This window comes from Baudoinia panamericana, assembly GCF_000338955.1.
Source record: "Baudoinia panamericana UAMH 10762 unplaced genomic scaffold BAUCOscaffold_4, whole genome shotgun sequence".
Classification (NCBI taxonomy): Eukaryota; Fungi; Ascomycota; class Dothideomycetes; order Mycosphaerellales; family Teratosphaeriaceae; genus Baudoinia; species Baudoinia panamericana.
This window is the reverse complement of record NW_006911260.1, coordinates 1,068,449-1,085,990: the sequence shown is the minus strand read 5'-3', so window position 1 is coordinate 1,085,990 and position 17,542 is coordinate 1,068,449. Positions and strand designations below refer to the sequence as shown.

At 54.2% G+C, this 17,542-nt stretch overlaps 10 protein-coding genes across 10 annotated transcripts; 7 read left to right on the top strand and 3 right to left on the bottom strand.

Moving 5' to 3' along the window:
* Positions 1-153: 153 nt before the first annotated feature.
* BAUCODRAFT_418592 (uncharacterized protein) lies at positions 154-2,038 on the bottom strand. Its single transcript, XM_007676779.1, has 2 exons — positions 340-2,038; positions 154-274 (listed from the first exon to the last, which is right to left on the bottom strand). Exon 1 carries the CDS (start codon positions 1,722-1,724, stop codon positions 375-377), a length of 1,350 nt encoding a protein of 449 aa, XP_007674969.1. The 5' UTR covers positions 1,725-2,038; the 3' UTR covers positions 154-274; positions 340-374.
* A 685-nt stretch (positions 2,039-2,723) lies between these two features.
* On the top strand, positions 2,724-5,204 carry BAUCODRAFT_23062 (uncharacterized protein; the record flags this gene model as incomplete). The annotated part of the gene is made up of 5 exons (XM_007676121.1): positions 2,724-2,960; positions 3,016-3,143; positions 3,177-3,238; positions 3,297-5,033; positions 5,098-5,204. The coding sequence occupies 5 exons, from the start codon at positions 2,724-2,726 to the stop codon at positions 5,202-5,204; spliced, it is 2,271 nt and encodes a 756-aa protein (XP_007674311.1).
* Positions 5,205-5,288: 84 nt separating this feature from the next.
* On the top strand, positions 5,289-5,691 carry BAUCODRAFT_32268 (uncharacterized protein; the record flags this gene model as incomplete). The annotated part of the gene is made up of 2 exons (XM_007676248.1): positions 5,289-5,573; positions 5,627-5,691. The coding sequence occupies exons 1-2, from the start codon at positions 5,421-5,423 to the stop codon at positions 5,687-5,689; spliced, it is 216 nt and encodes a 71-aa protein (XP_007674438.1). The 5' UTR covers positions 5,289-5,420.
* Positions 5,692-6,228: 537 nt separating this feature from the next.
* Positions 6,229-7,170, bottom strand: BAUCODRAFT_155457 (uncharacterized protein; the record flags this gene model as incomplete). Its single annotated transcript, XM_007676778.1, has 3 exons — positions 7,096-7,170; positions 6,541-7,027; positions 6,229-6,490 (listed from the first exon to the last, which is right to left on the bottom strand). Exons 1-3 carry the CDS (start codon positions 7,106-7,108, stop codon positions 6,229-6,231), a joined length of 762 nt encoding a protein of 253 aa, XP_007674968.1. The 5' UTR covers positions 7,109-7,170.
* A 496-nt stretch (positions 7,171-7,666) lies between these two features.
* Positions 7,667-8,626, top strand: BAUCODRAFT_66084 (uncharacterized protein; the record flags this gene model as incomplete). The annotated part of the gene is made up of 1 exon (XM_007676381.1): positions 7,667-8,626. One exon carries the CDS (start codon positions 7,667-7,669, stop codon positions 8,624-8,626), a length of 960 nt encoding a protein of 319 aa, XP_007674571.1.
* A 244-nt stretch (positions 8,627-8,870) lies between these two features.
* Positions 8,871-11,159, top strand: BAUCODRAFT_417635 (uncharacterized protein). The gene has a single exon (XM_007676777.1). It carries the CDS (start codon positions 9,115-9,117, stop codon positions 10,840-10,842), a length of 1,728 nt encoding a protein of 575 aa, XP_007674967.1. The 5' UTR covers positions 8,871-9,114; the 3' UTR covers positions 10,843-11,159.
* Positions 11,160-12,277: 1,118 nt separating this feature from the next.
* BAUCODRAFT_121132 (uncharacterized protein) lies at positions 12,278-13,219 on the top strand (the record flags this gene model as incomplete). The annotated part of the gene is made up of 2 exons (XM_007676776.1): positions 12,278-12,979; positions 13,193-13,219. 2 exons carry the CDS (start codon positions 12,278-12,280, stop codon positions 13,217-13,219), a joined length of 729 nt encoding a protein of 242 aa, XP_007674966.1.
* A 473-nt stretch (positions 13,220-13,692) lies between these two features.
* BAUCODRAFT_146808 (uncharacterized protein) lies at positions 13,693-15,048 on the bottom strand (the record flags this gene model as incomplete). Its single annotated transcript, XM_007676775.1, has 3 exons — positions 13,693-13,791; positions 13,847-13,905; positions 13,959-15,048. The coding sequence occupies 3 exons, from the start codon at positions 15,046-15,048 to the stop codon at positions 13,693-13,695; spliced, it is 1,248 nt and encodes a 415-aa protein (XP_007674965.1).
* A 329-nt stretch (positions 15,049-15,377) lies between these two features.
* BAUCODRAFT_32265 (uncharacterized protein) lies at positions 15,378-16,218 on the top strand. The gene is made up of 2 exons (XM_007676247.1): positions 15,378-15,843; positions 15,896-16,218. Exon 1 carries the CDS (start codon positions 15,514-15,516, stop codon positions 15,781-15,783), a length of 270 nt encoding a protein of 89 aa, XP_007674437.1. The 5' UTR covers positions 15,378-15,513; the 3' UTR covers positions 15,784-15,843; positions 15,896-16,218.
* Positions 16,219-16,437: 219 nt separating this feature from the next.
* BAUCODRAFT_417842 (uncharacterized protein) lies at positions 16,438-17,421 on the top strand. Its single transcript, XM_007676774.1, has 2 exons — positions 16,438-16,440; positions 16,491-17,421. The coding sequence occupies exon 2, from the start codon at positions 16,594-16,596 to the stop codon at positions 17,167-17,169; it is 576 nt and encodes a 191-aa protein (XP_007674964.1). The 5' UTR covers positions 16,438-16,440; positions 16,491-16,593; the 3' UTR covers positions 17,170-17,421.
* The last annotated feature ends 121 nt before the right edge of the window (positions 17,422-17,542 follow it).

Here is a 17,542-nt window from a genome sequence, read left to right as displayed (position 1 = left end):
GCTCGCGATACCCAGTCCGCCTGTAGTAGGGCAGGATCATCGATACACAATGCGACGATTCACACCCGCGCCGAAGAACATCTGGGCCTTCCATCCGCGTTCATCCTTCCATGGCCTCCGCAGCAACATCAGCATCATCATAACTATCAGCAGAACCGACCTCAGGCTCAAGATCATCCCCATCACCATCCTTCCCTGATATGTCGCTATCGCCAGCTCGTGCCTTTTTGGTCGCCTGAGTACCTTGCTGAGAGGCTTTACGCTTACCGGGACGCTGCTCGATTCGGTCAGTAGATCAGTATAGGCTAAACAGCGAGATAGGCTTATACTAAGACTCACCGAGCCTCTAGCATCCGCGCTACCTATCTCTTCACCTACTTCCTCATCCGCCGCAGTACCCGCAGTAGCCGGTTTTTGGCCTCACGCTTCTGCATCTGTACCATATCGGAGTGCAATTGACGTACGATCCGACGAACGGCCGTTTTGTGACGTCCTTTGGCTACAGGGAAGTCGAGTGCTAATAGGACATCAGTCATATCTTTCTCTGGGAGGTCAGCTTTTCCGACAAGTCCGCGACCTTGCATAAACGAGGCCATATACTTGATAAGCTGCTTTCTCTCGTCGGCATTAAAGTCCTCTGGGTAGATACCTTGTATAGGCGCAGGGAAGGTAGTCCACCAAGTACGTAGGTGTGCAAGAACACCATTACGGATACGTGCAACCTCGGTTCCAAGGCGACGATGGCTCGTAGCGAAGCGGACTGGTGATATGATAGAAGCGGCTTCCCCTTTGACGGACTCCGTGGCTCTTTCGGTCATAATGTCAAGCCCTTCTCCAGTTACCAAGCGAGGTAAGGAGGGCGTGGTCTTCTTCTGCGGCGAGCCGGAACGCCGTGCACTGGGTGTTGGCGTCAGTGTTGGAATATCCGTAAGCGAAGCAGGCCCAGCGGGAGTCGGCGCAGTACCGAGCACCATGCGGCCCTCGTCATTGAAGCGCACGACACTGCGGGCCAGGATGTCATCTCGGAAATGCTTGGCCGTGTCCACACCGAGATCACGAACCTTGAGCACCTTGATGAGGTCCTCAAACAGAATGCCACGGTGACCTGCCTGCGCAACCGTGTAGCGAACATCGTCATCATCTGGAAGAGTTGGCTGCCCGCCACCTTGGCCGTCGATGGGAAACAGTATCTGACCATCCATGCGAACGTAGGGACGGAGTTCTTGCTGGAGATGCGCTAGCATAGCTCGGTCGTGCCGGTGGATGTTCAGTCTCTGGGTCAACGCCGTGAAGGTGATGCCCTGCTCTGGAATGGCTTCAACAACTTGGTCCACCGTAGGGACATCGCCCATTCCTTCATCAGCTGCCGTGGCACTCTCGAGAGCCGGATCGATGGCCGAGTCGTCACGACCAGCAAGCTGATGAAAGTAAAACTCGGCGATTTCTGCTTGCTGTTGATCAAGCATCGCTTGCTCAGCCCGGTCTCGCTCCTTCAACGACTCCGCAATCGCAGCTTGCAGATCTAGCTCTTCCTGCTCTCGCGCAAGTCTGTCGGCATCGCCAGGCGAGGATCTTGCCGTTTCCAGACCGGCCGGTATGGTGGAAACCTCGGCGGATGTGAACATCTGAAAGATTTCGGCAATGATGGGTTCCTCCAGACACGACGGGTAGCGGGCCACAAGATCGTTCACGTCAGATGCCATCAGCTCCTGTAGCTTGCACATGTTGCCGGTGAAGGACGACTCCAGTTCCTTCTTGTTACGAGTCAGGAATTTACTGTGCCGTGCAATGGTTTCGCAGAGCTCCACCAGTGGTTTCAGAGACTGAGCGAGAAACGGATCATCTTGCTCTGGATCATTAGGATTGTGCAGGAACGGACAGGCGTTCAGTACGACTAAGCAGTCGATGGTGAAGCGGTGGTAGCCATCGGACTTGAAGATCGAAGACGAGAGGGCTTCACCCTTCTTAGCAGGAGCCAAGTCTTTAGTTGGGGAGCTTGCACGAGAGCCTGGCCCATCTTGGTTCTCTGGAGAATCCGGCCCAGCTTCAGGAGCAGTCGTAGGGAGAGGTATCAACACAGCTTGTTGACCGGCTGGTATAGTCGTATGCCGAGCCCCATACTGCGTCTCGAACTCGTGGAGTCTTTTATCCAGGGTTGCAACATCTCCACTTACTTTGGCGCCTTCGTTCTTGTAGGCACGGAGCCTATCCTGGAGCGTCTAACAGAAACATGAATTCAGCTCAAGAACCGTGTCACTCAAAATAGGCGGAGGAAGCTCATCTCCACCGCCGTTTCCAGTGGTTTTTGGAGCCTATGCTTACCTTCTTGTTGAGTTCAGGGTAGTGGCGAGCCATGATGGTGAGCTATGATGGGCTTGACACCACATATGTCTTGTTGCCCGTGGAAGCCAAGGAGATCTCTGGACAAGTTCCGTTTGGCAGCTTCTCTTCACCAGTCATAGCAATCTTGATTGAACACGGCTTTGATCCGGGTCTTCTCCGTTCACGGGCTGTTTGCACTTTCCGTTTGGGCTGACGTAGTGGCTCGGGTAGGTGCGGTGGTGTCTTCCGCTTGGGTTGGTGTAACTTCACGCGTGAAATCTCTTTAACACCCCCGACTTTCACGCTTCAGCATTTCCGGCACTTCATCGTCATTTCAAAAGCAGCAGCAAGCAGGACGGGCAATAACAACAACCGCGCTCGGGACGAGGAGATCAGCCACAATGGACTTCAACGCGCCGCCGCCACGTTCCAGCAAAGTGCCCAAAGCTCTAGCCAGCATGCGCAAGGTCATGGAGGATGAAAAGGCGATGGCAGAGATCAAGGAGTTGAGTACCGGACTGTTGTTCTATGACCCGGCAGGTCCTTCGACACGCAAGAGGCGTGAGACCGCTCGTGTCATCTTCGAAGGCTACTGCGAGCAAGTGTTAGGAAGAGACGGACTTGCACCAACCGAGATGGTGAGTATGATCTCGAGGAGCGATATTACGACTAGGTTGCTGATCGTGACTCAAGTACAATAAGGAGACGATTATCGAGCGCACCTACGAAACCATCATGTTGTTGGCGGTCACAGCTGAAGGCAAGATTGGCGCCAAGCCAAAAGCAGGCGTTCTGTACCAATACAAAGAAGCGTTGTACTGGTGAATCATCCGTTTCATCCCGGAGTTCTCCAGCATTTTCGTCCAGTGGCATAACATGGCCAACGCCGCCGTGCACAAGGCTGCTATTACGCATGGTACGTCTTTCGTTCCGGAATATCCGGCCTGGTCTGGGAGCCACTGACGTGCGAGTAGGCTTCGAGACAGAGTGGCGTGAGAAGACAAAGCTCACCGTCGAGGAACTGGAGCTGTTCTGGAATCAAATCTCGAAGTTCACCACAGGTCGAGAGAACTGGAAGCAACATTACACCATCTGGATCCTTGTGTTCATGACTGCTGTTCGACCTGGTAGCCTGACTGTCTGCTACGGATACGAGAAAGGCACACTTCTTGCAGTCGGTGGAAACGTAACGAGAGAGTCCGATGAGACGCTCCGCTGGTCTGATATTGAGTTTTTCCGCGCACCGGGCGGCCTTGGCCTTAAGATCATGTTCAGATACCTCAAAGGATACCGAGACCCGCAGAGGAAGAAGCAGATGGTCTCTGGCAAGCGCACATTCACCTTCCTGCCCATCAACAGCAGTCGCTACTTTCTCGATCTCACACTGCTACTGACAGGTCTCGCCTTCTCTCGCGGGCTGTTCAAGTACGAAAGCCTGGAAGCATTGTACGGTGGCCAAGAGAAAGTACTGGAGCTAGATGAAGAGGTGAAGAAGCAAGCCGTATTCGTCGCGTCTGGCCAAGACACCAAGCTACAGGTTGACAAGGCGCTACACGAGAGCGGACTCAATCCCAAATTGCAGGAGATGTGCGAAGCAGTTGGACTGTTTCAGAGGAATACGATGTACTCTCTGCGTCGCACTGCAATTACCGAAGTGAGGCGCAAGCATGGCACAGAGATGGCACAGGAGCTCGCGGTCCACATTCCTGGCGGCAAAAGTCTCTACGCTTACGACGACGAGACACTCCAGGACATCGATCTTGCCAATGACCGACTCAACCTACAAACGATGACCCGAGCTGAGATTCGCCGTATGTTTTCTCAGAGCAACATGGCCCGGGTGAAGTTTGATGACAGCATCATGCTGACTGGACCCTCAGCCCAGTCTTTGCAAGAGAGCTTGAGGGCAGAAAGCATCCGTCGGGCTCGAGCTGATCCGCAATACGAAGCCGCGGAGGACGCTGTCCGCCAGCACTGCGCCCAAATTACACAGCTGCTTGGAACGCTTGGTGTCGATACCGCCCTTTTCACAACCGAACAACTCTACAAGGATCACCTCCGTGAGTATGAAGCTGTGAATGCTGAGTGCGGCCCTCTCATTGCTGGCCTGGAGAAACTTCAATCGACCCGTTTGCTCCTCCTCCGCCAGTTGAAGGAAAGGCATCGAGCCGATATTAAGAAGGAAATGCTCGAGCACGCGAAGAAGGCCCAGAAAGTCGCAGCAACTGCCGGCAAGACTGGTGCCCGTGGGCGCACGGAAGCGGAACCGCTTAGCGAGAAGATTGCCAGCATCGAAGACCCTACGCAACAAGCTGAGAGAGCAGTCGTTGCTGTTGAAAGTCTCACTGATCCTGCCGCCAACGAGGAAGAAGACAATGAAGGCCTCGAGTCTGACGACGAGCGGATGGATCACACACATGGTGAGCCCATGCAGTGGGAGAACCTTCCGGACGCACTCACTGTCGTTGTCGAGCCGGATGAGGGCGAATCTCCTCCGACTGCAGAGGGCCGCTTCCGCTTCGTCAAAGCATTCCTTGAGATGCAGTCCGCGCAGACATCGGGCTTGACTTGCTTGCCGTGTAAGCTGGACGAAACCGTACCGTACGAGATGAAGACGAAGACATACACTCGCAGCAAGCTCGACACCCATCTGAAGTCGGGCTACCATATGAGGGCCACGCAGCTGCAGAGAGCTTGGGTGATTGACTACGGTAGGCCATCAAAACTACAGCATTGCGTGTCCAATACTTAACAGCGGTAACTGACAAGTCACAGGTAAAGGCAAGTCTAAGGGCGAGTGCCCGTTGTGCGGTAAAATGTGCACAGCTGCGAATTGGATCAAACATGTTGATGAAAACCACGATGAGCAATTTGCAGATTGATGCAAACATCAGCACAGTATAATGGGGGTGCGGTGATCCCACAGCAGCACGTAGAGGCAATGAAAATGGAGAGATAGCAAATAATGATAGTTGCTAGCCAGTACGTGATATAGAGACCAAGCGAGGCGTGACCCTAGTAAATTGCAATCCATGGTACCGTTTCGGAAGCCCTCCCATTCTCTATAGTCATTGTGCACACTCCCGAAGTGCTTCAGCATGGGCTACACCTGGAGGCCGTCTGTCGCTGGGACCATTTCTCTAGCGCCGATGGCGGAAATCCTGCCGAAATCAGCCAAACAATGCGCAATACCTCAAAAGTTTTGCCATCCAAAGCGGAAAAGAAATCGTATTCGGGTCAATCCGTGGATCCTGAACGATGGTTAGTGACATTCACGGCGGTAGACGAGATGGCTTGCACGCACGAACACGGGACCTCTCGCATATTTGTGCATAGGGTGTGCCCTAAGCGAGAATCATACCACTAGACCTGGTCGGTTATTAGCCAATGAACGGGACGGAAGAAGGTGAGAGAAGTTCGACCTACCAATTGACCGGAGATTGTTGCAGGAAGCTACACCGCTAAATATGTTATTGAAGCATTTCTGCCGAAGCTTCTCCGGAAGAGTCGAGCTTCGTGGCTCCAACACATGAAATATGCATGATATAGCCACCTCATCGAGATGCAGCGCCTAAGTCGTTGTCACTCTTCATTGTATCACGACATTATACTACCATGGCGATGGACGAACGCTGCAGAACTGACTGGAGAATTGACACTGCGATGTGTCTCTGATGTTAATTAGGCGTACTATTACATTGAACATACATTAGATCATCGACTACCGGACCCTCCTGCGCCTGCCTGCTCTGCTCGGCGCAGTTGCGCATCAAGTGTGGACATGAAGACATTAGACGTTACGAAATTCAACCAAGCTCCTTCCCTTCGCCGGCCTTTAGCCATGATACAGTCTCCAACTCTTTTACAGCTTACTCTCATGAATCGCACGGATACGATTGCAGTGATTTAGTCGTACTCGTCCTTCACTCGCCTCTGGCTTTCGCTGTCAATGAAGCTGCCTCTGCTACGAGTACTCCTCTTCCGGCCAAAGTATGAGCTCTTCGTGTTCCTGCTTTCGTCCTTGCCGATTCCACCTCCGACGCAGAAAAGCACGGTAGCGATTAACCAGGCAGCGAAGGCTGCCCAAGTGAAGGCCATGGCTTTGACGCCGATATTGGCGGTCTGGCCGCTACTGCGAAGCGCATTGCGGCCAATGATGACCCAGGCCCTGTTCGCTGTTAGACAATCGTTGGAGACATAGAGGTGTACAGTACATACGTCATGAGCGCAGCAGTTACAGCTTGGAAGAACATCGCCAGGGCGGCATTGAGCCCTGTGAGATAGGCACCCAGACGGAAGCACAAGCCTAGAAAGCCCGTGAAGAAGGCCACAACTGCGAAGAAGACGGAGACGATATAAAGAGCCCAGGCGAATCGGCTGAGGTAGTAGAACTTGCGAGTTCCGATGAACTGAGTCGGGATGCCCGTTGTCGTGCCGAAGTTGCGTGGTGGATCAAATGGCAGTGCAGCCGTGGCGTGACCGCATTGGTAATTGAGGCCGTTCTGCTCACCGCAGACAGCTAACCATGTCCATCGTGTGGGGTTGTGAACGTTGGTGTTGCCGCCGGTGATGCCGTTGGTAGTACTTTGCAGGAAGAAGACCTGGTTCTCAGGAGTGCCCGCGGGTGAGCCGGAGAGGATGACCAGGAACTCCAAAACAATACCGCCAGCGAGCAGTATGAGTGCTACAAGCCCGAGGATGGGGCCTGTGGAGTGGAATGGGTCAGATCCGGTATGTCACGGATGCGCGATGCGCTGAGTGTGGTGAACTTACGTGCTATTGCCATGTCGTAAGAGGGCCGCGATGGGTTGAGGGCGCGTGAAGTGTGGAACGACTTGTTACAGTACCCTTGTGAAACACAGCAGACGCTGGCCCCAGATGATATGATCGACTCAAGATGGGTAGACAAGAGGTAGAATGGCGCAGCAGGCAGGATTTGAATCCCGCTCGGTTTCGTGACGTGTTGTGGCTTCTCCCTACGTCACCCCCGTGACTGTGAAGTCTAACCCGCAATGACCGTGCCGCGGCTCCTGAACTCTTCCTTCCGTGTTCGCGAGAAGCACCCAACAGCGACCATATGGGTACAGTATCACCCTTCCATGTGTGCTTCAAGATATCCACTCCAGCATACGGATCGCAGTCCTCATATCTGCAGCGGTAGTATTAGTATTAGAATACTGGATACTGCATCGTTGCAGAGCTCGACGTCACTGTCAACAGACTGGCGCGGCCCAAGCCGCATCTTACCGCCCCGGCAACGAGATCCCGGCATGCACAGTAGATCGAACCATGACAAGCTCTTAACCGCTTGGAGTATGTGCCATTGGGCACAATCGCACAAAGCATGTCCACGTCGGTATGGCCTCCCATAGCTCCAGGGGCTCTCCACAAGGAGGTACAAGCTACACTTGCACGTGAGCTTCAATGGCTTCTTGCTGCGCTGCAGGAAACACTTCAGTCGCTCAAAGCAGGCCTGGAGGAATGCGCCGAGCTACTCGCCCCTAAAGAGCCTGGCTCGACGCTTGTGCTGTCCTCTTTACGCTCTGAGAATCTAAAAGGCTTCATAACGCGTGTCGGGGCGCGGATAGTGAAGGGCGACGTGCATCTCCGCTTGCCCTCACTGCCAGCACCGAAGGGGCAGAATAGCTATAAGCTCTCCATCTCTACCTCCGCGGCAGCGCCTACACTAGTCCTGGATCAAGTGACAACAACCCGTACCCTGATCAACGCATGCCTCGACGTTGTGGACGCTACACGATGGACCGGTGACCGGACGAATGCCAACTTTATCTCTAGCCAGCTGCGTCTACTTCATGAAAACATTCAGGAGGCCAAGGCTGCACTGAAGGGATGGACTGACGATCAGAAGCCGTGGAATGAGGAGCCTGTCGACCCTGCTGCTTTCCAACCCCCGTTACCGAACAATGTCTCATTCCACCTCTCGATCTCTGAAGCCGCTGTACTCCTGAATGTGCGCACGCTGGAGGCGGCGTATCCTAATACTGGCACGAACACTCCGCTCTCAATCGCATCAGGCATTGGGACGCCATCTTACAGCGGCTTCTCGATCCGTGAGCGCTTAGCGAATGCACTTGGCGGGAGCAAACAGGCTTTCCATGATGAAGCGCACGAGGTCTTCCACTACAAAGGCCAGGAAGTGCGGGTCAGAGATAAGGTGAGAGTGGAAAGTCAAGACCCGAGTTTGATGGCCGCAATGGCCAAGCTCGCAGCGCTTGAGCGTAACATTGCTTTGAGCAGACGCGCGCTTGACGTGGTCATGGGCAAAGAAGCCGACGAAGGCTAACCCAAACGTTCTATCAAGCTACTCTATTGGCCCTTCAGACGATCTCCAGTGGCCTCGGTTTGGTTATTGGATGCAGAACAGCAACGGCTTGCTCCGGCGGTTATACAAAACCCAGCCACGACTTCCAGACCTTAGACCCACGCTCGATGATCGATGTGTGTAGGGAAAGGTCGGCATCCAAACCAACGAGAAACCCGATAAACTGGACTATTGTGTTTTGCAACAAGCAAGCCATTTCCGCGGCCCGCCCGCTTCTCTAGGTTTAGCTCATGCCAAGTCTTGAGATCGCCACATCGGCGAATGAACGCTTCGCAACTTTATCAGCGGCAAAGCAGAAACATTTGGTTGACGGGTGTATCACTCGTCGTATGCCCGCTACGCAGGCATCGTCGACTGACCACTGGAAGTATCGATAATGGACGCCGCTCTTGAGCGCTGTCATCGTTGAACTCCACTCAATCCTTACGAATAACACGCTGGCTTCCAACATGGCCCCAGCCTTGCTCACGGCCTTGGACTCCACCTCTCACGTCCACATTATTGTTGGCTCGAACCCACTCGCAGGCGCACGATGTAGCAGATCGATTGAGGTCGGTGCAACGCCTATTGTCATCGCCCCAAATACTGGCAACGTTCATTACGGACTTGCGAAGCGCATCGAAGAGCATGGCATACGGTGGCTGCAGCGCGACTTTGCAGATGACGACCTCAAGACGCTAGGTCGTGAAGAAGTTGAACACGTCGTCGACGCTGTCTTTGTTACATCTGGCGCGAGGAGCGCACTGGCACAGCGCATCTCTACCTTATGCAGAAGGCTGCGAATCCCGGTCAATGTGGCGGATGCTCCAAACTTGTGTACCTTCACGTTACTCTCAACACATAATGCTGGGCCACTTCAGGTTGGCGTTACCACCTCAGGGAAGGGGTGCAAACTTGCTTCTCGCATCAAGCGCGAGATTGCGGCTACTCTGCCAGTCGGCCTCGGAGACGCAGTGGAAAGACTTGGAACGGTGAGAAGGCGGATATGGGAGCAGGACCATGCCGCTGAGGCAGCGACGGAGTTAGAAGCGGAAGACGAGGAGACGGGGCAGAGTGCAGCCTTCAACAAGCTAGTCACTCCGACCGATGCGGAGGCGGCCCGAGCACGACGTATGAGGTGGCTGGCACAGATCTGTGAGTATTGGCCACTAAGGAGGCTGGCAGCTATCACGGACGGCGACGTCGACGCTATCCTAAAGGCGTACAGCCAGGAGAGCACCGGAATCACCTCGGTTGATGCGAAGCCATTGCTCAACCCGGCCACATTGGATGCAAGGCGGAGCTGCGGAAGGATCATCTTGGCAGGCTCAGGTCCAGGCCATCCTGATCTCCTTACTACAGCAACGCTGAAGGCTATTCGAAGCGCAGACCTTATATTGGCAGACAAGCTGGTGCCAGCACCTGTCCTGGAGCTTGTCCCTCGCCGGACGCCTGTACAGATTGCCCGCAAATTTCCTGGAAACGCAGATGCAGCGCAAGATGAACTCCACCGCATAGGGCTGGAGGCTATGAAAGAAGGAAAGACTGTTCTGCGGCTTAAGCAAGGCGACCCATACCTATACGGGCGTGGAGCGGAAGAAGTGGAGTACTTCCGCAATCATGGTTACGAAGCAACAGTATTGCCAGGCATCACAAGCTCGCTCAGTGCTCCTCTCTTCGCCAAGATTCCAGCCACACATCGAAGTGTCAGCGACCAGATCCTCATCTGCACAGGCACGGGCCGAAAAGGCGCCGCACCGGATCCACCAGCATTTCTTCCCAACCAGACTGTCGTCTTTCTCATGGCTTTGCATCGGCTGAAAGAGCTCGTTTCGAGCTTGACCGAGCGCAAAAGCGATCCATATCCATCCAGCACGCCTTGTGCAGTAATCGAGCGAGCTTCGTGCCCTGACCAGCGCATTATACGAACAACGCTGGAGCACGTAAATGCAGCAGTCGACGAGGAAGGCAGCAGACCTCCAGGCCTGCTAGTCGTGGGAGCTGTCTGCGAGGTGCTGCAAAAAGCACCGCAGAAGTGGGTGGTCGAAGATGGGTTTCAGGGGCTCGACGTGCTCAATGACCTCAGTGAAGGTGCGAACGGTCTGGATGTTCTGAGAGACTCCCTCGTAACGCCGGGACTCGAGGAAAGTGCCGACCCGATTGGACATAGTAGAAGTGCTGTTGCTGTAACCGTGTGAACATAGCTCCGCGCTTTACACAATGCTCACGACATAGCGATTGCCATCCGAACCAAAAGACGCGCTGCCTTGTCATTATCTTTAAATTCAACCTGGACGGGCTGTCAGTCTCAACGAGCGTGATTGGCGCTTTCGTCTTCGCCACTATTACAGTGTAGCATAATCACTCAATCGTTGAGATTACGGAGCGTCATGGTGGGATGACAAGCTCAGCGTGCGCTGCACTCTGGATTGGGTCACTGCGACCACTCGACAGATCGACCGGAGTTGCACGTACACAGCGATTGGTGGGTTCTGTCAACAACTAGCTGAGGTCAGACGGAACTGCATCGTCGAACTATGACAGGCTATCGGACGCAAAACCTCGATGGTCTACGACCGCCAATAAGCCAGGGCGACCTACTTATCGTCCGGATTCGTCCATTCTGTCAAGCCATCACCATGCACCAGGAGAGAGCAATGCTGCCTGATTCTCATCGTTGAAAACCGTTTGCCCAGGCCATGACCAGACGAATTGCAAGACATGACCGTCAAAATTCTGCGACATAACAATATGAGTCCCAGTGTCGTTCATTCTCGACGCTGGAGCAGATGTGGAGAGTGGCGTCGGCACCATGCCATCAGGTTGGACAGTTCAGAGAGACAATGAATGGTTCCTCAAGTATCTACCACTCAGTGGTGCAACTGTGAGGTGGTCTCTCATTCCCAGCCACAGCGGCTCCAATCCCAGCTTAGCGTTTCCACTTCCAGTTGTGAGTGATTTTGCAGCGATGTCAGGAGCGTTCTGATCGTTCACGTGCAGCTTATCAAAGGCGTTTCCATCAGATGCAAGCCAATTCGGATGCAGCGTCGACCGCCAAATCGGCATGGTTTCTCCCGTCGCCAGTACTGTATGTCACCTCGGTCCTGTCCCGCTGCAGATGCACTTTTTTACTGCGGATCGTCAAAGCCCACCTCCGCCGTACCCGCAGCGAGCTTACCGTTCAACAATACCTTTCGTATGGATAAGGCGCGCATAGACTGCCTCTGCTCCTCAGGACACAATTATCCACTTTGATATGCTGCTTATGCGGACTTGTTAGGGTTGCATTGCGTCGCTAGTCGCTCAATGTATCACATAACTGTCCTCCCACCACGCCCAACAGTGGCTGCTAGTCTTACACGTGCAGGTATCATTCTTTATTCTCACTGTAGTACACGTCCGCCAAATTTTTCTCTCAGTCAAGACCTTGCTTGATCCGCATAGCTGTAGCGCCGTCCTCTGCGTGTATCCTGACGGTACCCAGGCCGACCACTCTAATGCTATAATTATCGTGATTGCGGATCACAGGCTACTCACGTACATCCTCCGTCAAAGGCCCGGTCACGATAACCACCAAACTCAAGCCGTGCGCGAACATGCTTCCGACATCCTTCCACAGTCTCGAGCTTCAGTATGGCTCTCCTTGAAGTGGCCTGCTTCAGTCTCGAAAGCGCTACCTTGGCATCTACAGCGGGTGCGGACCGCATTGAACTATGCGCCAATCGAGAGGCTGGAGGTACGACGCCACCGCTGGAGTGGCTCGATGTTATCAAGCAGACGGTCGCGGTACCGGTCTATGTTATGATCCGGCCGCGCGGAGGCAGCTTCTACTACTCGGAGGACGAGATCGAACATATGAAACACGATATAGCGGCGTTCAAAGGTCTGGCCGATGGTTTCGTCTTCGGCCTCCTCACAGTTGAGCGCAGGATAGACGTATTTCGAACAGCAGACCTGGTTACAGCCGCAAGCCCGCTGCCCTGCACTTTCCACAAGGCCTTCGACGAGGCAGTGGATGCCTTTGAAGCCTTTGAGGATGTCATTGCGACTGGCTGCCAATGCCTGCTGACCTCCGGCGGTGCATCGTCGGCACACGCCGGCATCGACACAATCGCACAACTTGTACGGATGTGTCAGGGAAGAATCACAGTCATGCCAGGCGGCGGCATTCGAGCCAGCAATATCGGAGCTGTGCGAGCATTCACCCGGGCGTCGATCCTACATTCTTCAGCCGTGCCACACGGCGAGGATCGACCATCTGCAGAGGAGATTCGGCGGATGAAAGCAACGCTCAATGTGGAAGGCGCTCAAATGCCGTTACATATTGGTCCGCCAGTGCCCGCAAACGGATCTACCGAGGCCAACGGCGACGAGATGATGCCCTTGTCCGCAGTCTCAGTAGGCAGCTCCACGGACAGTGATCGATACTACGACTGTTGACACGAAACTACTACCCATTTCAATAGCGCGAGCACTTAGGAGTGCTTTTCTTGCAGGTACAGCGGCCGGCGGTTCGCCTACATCCGCAGATTCTCGACCCTCGCGTAGGCATCGGAAGCAGGCCACAGTCCATGATGGGGTAGGATAATAACAAGCCAAAAACGAAGGGCTCTACAAAATGCGGGCATATCTCCGACTCTGTGTCGTAGGCGAGTGGGGTCGCTGTATCTTGCAGGCAGCGCCATCCCCTACCTGGAAGGAACACGGTACACAAACTAGTGCGTGACCATCTCTGAACGACGCCGTGTAGCGTAGGCTGCATACAGTTCAAAGCTGCACGTCTTCTGCATTCACGGCTTGAAGTTCCCGCATGCTCATGCATGGCGCGGAAGCACCAGGTATTGCTTCTGTGAAGCTGCTTTGAGAATACAGGTTGGTTCGAAGCTCATACGATTGCCAAGCCCACAGGCTGCGAGGTCAAGGTGATCCGCACATGGAAATTTGGCAAGTCGCCTCATGTGGTGTCTAAGCTTTACTCGGCTTCTTGTACGCCTCACAGAACCCAATACGGGCTGTTTCAGCGATCTGCGGTACCGATTATACTACCTCTACTCGCTGACCCAGACAGCTGCCATTCCCATGCCAGTACCCACGCACATGGAAGTAACTCCGATTTTCTTACTTGTCCGCCGTAGTTCGTACAACAGCTTTGAAAAGGGAGTCAGCAGAATTCCGGCAAGGTCAGGCGAAGATAGAACTTACAGTGCTTACTTGTCTTGCACCAGTACAACCGAGGGGGTGTCCAAACGCAATGGCGCCACCTAATGCATCCATTAGTACATACCTCTCTTGGTGGTGTGCGCGGAAGCGTTACCTTTGGGGTTGATCTTCTCCAACGGCAGCCCGAGCTCGTTGGCGCACCAAAGACACTGCGAAGCAAAGGCCTCGTTGATTTCGAAGATGTCTACATCATCCTTCGAGATGCCTGCTTTCTCCAGCGCCACAGGGATGGCCTTCCACGGACCGATTCCCATGAGAAGCGGAGGCACACCGACAATTGACGCTGCAACGTACTTGCCCAATATCTTCTGACCCAGGCGCTCTGCTGTGCTGCGCTTCATCAACAGTACGGCTGCTGCACCGTCCGAGATCTGCGAGGCGTTGCCGGCGTGGATGGTACCATCTTTGGCGAATGCAGGCTTAATCTTGGTGATGGACTGCATGGTAACCTCGCGGACCCCATCATCTACCGACACGGTAACCTCCTTCTCCTCGTCCGTCTTCGGGTCTGTCCACCTGACCTTCAGCGGCACAATCTCTTCATTAAACAGCCCTTGCTTTTGTGCGACCCCAGCTTTCCTGTAGCTGTCCACTGCGAATTGGTCCTGAGATTCTCTGCTGATGTGGCGATCTTTGGCCATCTGTTCGCTCAACTTACCCATCGGAACCTTGCACTCGGCGGCAGCTTTGTGGTTCTCAAGCAGCTCGCTGAACTCGGTAACCGCCTGAGGGCCGTATTGAGTCGACATACTTTCGACACCTGCACCAATGCCGATCTCAATCATGCCGCTGCGGATGGCATTGGCGATGTCTGCGCATGCTTGCAGGCCGGACGAGCATTGTCGGTTCAATGACTTGACTGCCGTGCTGTCCGGAAAGCCTGCTGCCAGAGCTGCTGCACGGAACTCTGTAGCACCGCCGCCTGGTGCAAGCACGCAGCCTACAGCAATGTCCTCAACCAAGTTCGGATCGATGCCTGACCTCTCAATGAGCGCCCTGAAGGCGCCATGGAGGAGGTCCGCGCCTGCAGTGTCTTTGAAGCCACCCTTGCCACCCTTTGTGATTGGCGTACGTAGAGCCGTGGTTACAACAACGTCGTCGGGCCGCTTTTCTAACAAAGCTGCCTTACCGGTGGCGTTCATGTGAGAGGCGACCTGCGAAAGGCGGGATTGAGCGGCGGACATGTTTGCAGTCTGGTTTGCCATGACGAGGATTGGCACGTTAATGCGTCGAAGGTAGCTAAGAAGGTTATGTGGTCGTGGTCGTAGATTAAACGGTATTAGATACTAGCAGATCATTGTCACGAGCACATCGAACATTCGTGCTGACCACATGAGCTGGATGCGATGAGGCTGCTGCGACAAGCCTCGGCTCGCTTTCACATGCTTCTCCGGTCGTCATCAAGCGAATTGACTTCCATGTGAAACCTGCCTGAGGCAACCCCAGCTTCAAAGCGGATAAATGTTCTGGGGCAACGCAAAAGAAAACATGAAGACAGTAGATTCCGTTTGTTTGGACTTTTATTACTGTGCATGACGACGGGGCTAATATCGCAAACTTCTCTTGTTCATGCTATTGACGTTGCTTTCCGTCAGGCGCGTAGTCCTCAGTAGCCTGGGGCCAGAACATGAACTCGCTGGGTCCGCAACATGTCAGGGCTAACCTCGCTTCGTTGTGCACTTAAACGGTTTTACTCTGCTCAAGCAGTTCAAGAGGTCTACACCCTCACCGGTACCGGAGTCTGCTCGCTGTGCTGGGAACTAGTGGGTCGCTATCAGACCGGAACCGCGCTGGCACCGGAACCCGAGCGAGCACTGTCCCGATGGAACCCTCTTCCACGGCGCCACAATGCTGACTTACATAAGTCGAGGACCATGACTACTCGCTGGTGGCTGCAGCTAAGCTTGCCCGGCGCATGAAGTGCGGATGGTCCCAGCCTGAGTCAAATCGTTGACAAAAGAACAGAATGGCACTCGCAGGTAAGCTTGCTGTCAAATCTTGAATGCCCAGCCAGTGACCCCGTATGCCAAGTTTGTGTCGGGTCGTTAGTCAACTCCTCAAGACTCAACGGTCGTAAGGGCTGCTGTGCACGCCTCGAAGAAAAAGTATATCAACGCTTGTTCATCCTCCCGTTCCTGAAGGATTGGGGCGGCCTGAGGACCCGGTGCTGTAGTTCCTGCACAAGCGAAGCTCGTCGACCCGAATCCGCCTATAACCACCCCAGCGGCGATTGGGATCCTGAGGTGCAACGCAGCTCCTCTTGAATGCATATATGGCACGTGTAGGCGTGAGGTTGGATCTCGGGCATGCTACGTTCGTGTTGCCAACATTCAGCATATGTACGACATCCGGTGCCATCACGCACTGCTCGTGAGTTAGACTTGAGCATTTGAACCCAACATTGGAGGCCTGATAAACGAAGCAATACTTACTCATCGCTTGGGGCAGTCGGTACGCCATCGTCATAAGGAGTGTGGATAATCCATCATTTGAGCATATATGACGCGGACGTCAATGCGCATATTGCCATCCCGCCTGTCAGCATTTTGAGGATAACAATGCAACCTGACCTCAAAGTCAGCGAAACGCTATGACCTCCTACACGAACGATTACTGAACCTACCAGACATGATTCCACGTCGTCAGACGACCACCGCTATCCGTGCCTACTTCTCCCTGGACGTGCTCCTGAACACCGAGCACTACAGGCTTAGTGAGGACAAGGCGGCATGGACGCAGCGTCAAGAACACTCCCAACGCCAAATGTGACCCGGATAACAACCCTCAGCCAAGCGCATGCGACACTACACCATTGCTGCACCGTACTGTGGTGGCAAAGTCATCTGCCAGCAACAGTTCATTTCCCCAATGAAGCACGAAGACTAGGCGCGGAAGAGAAGAAGAATCTCCGCATTTGGCTCGAGAACTGGGAGGCTGCTTTCACGGAGTTTCTCTCTGCGCAAATGTCGACGATGGGTGCCGACGACCTCACACAGTGCCGTGTTCTGAAGGCCAATCACCTCACCTGCTGCATCTTGGCTTCGGACGGCGGCCCTGAACCGAGTGACTTCGACGTCTTCGAAGCTGAGTTTCAGGCCATTGTCGAGCTGGCACAGGCTGTACTACAAGCGCGTACCGCAGCTCCGTCTCCGCCGTCTGGGACCACGACAACACCACTCGACCTACTTCCAGTGTCTTCTGGTCTGGGCATCCAGGCTCCGCTTTACGTCGTCGTGACGCGCTGCACTAAGCGAGACATCTGGGATCGGGCCAATCGTCTGTCTCTCCAGGCTCGCGGACTATGACAGTAGCGAGATGCGCTTTTACGTCCGCATAACCGCGTCAGTCCTTGGGGCGGCAACGTATCTCAGCGCGCTTAGACTCTTGCATGTCGCTCACCTAATGACACCGAAGCCCGTGGTCTCCGGCGTCAGATTCAAGAGTTCCTGCTTATGCCGAGCCTCTGTCCAGAGCTTTTCGAAGCTAATGTCGCAGAAGTTGTCGTGGAACGCTAGCTGGATCAAGTGCTGACGCATTTCCTACCACAGGCTAACGTCAGCCGGCACTCGTGTCAGATATGGGAACGAGCTAAGTCTGAAACAAGGTCTTCTGCAGCTCAGACCCGCAGTTACACAAGACTTCCGTCGCTAATTGCGAACGAGTGGTGACGCACACCAA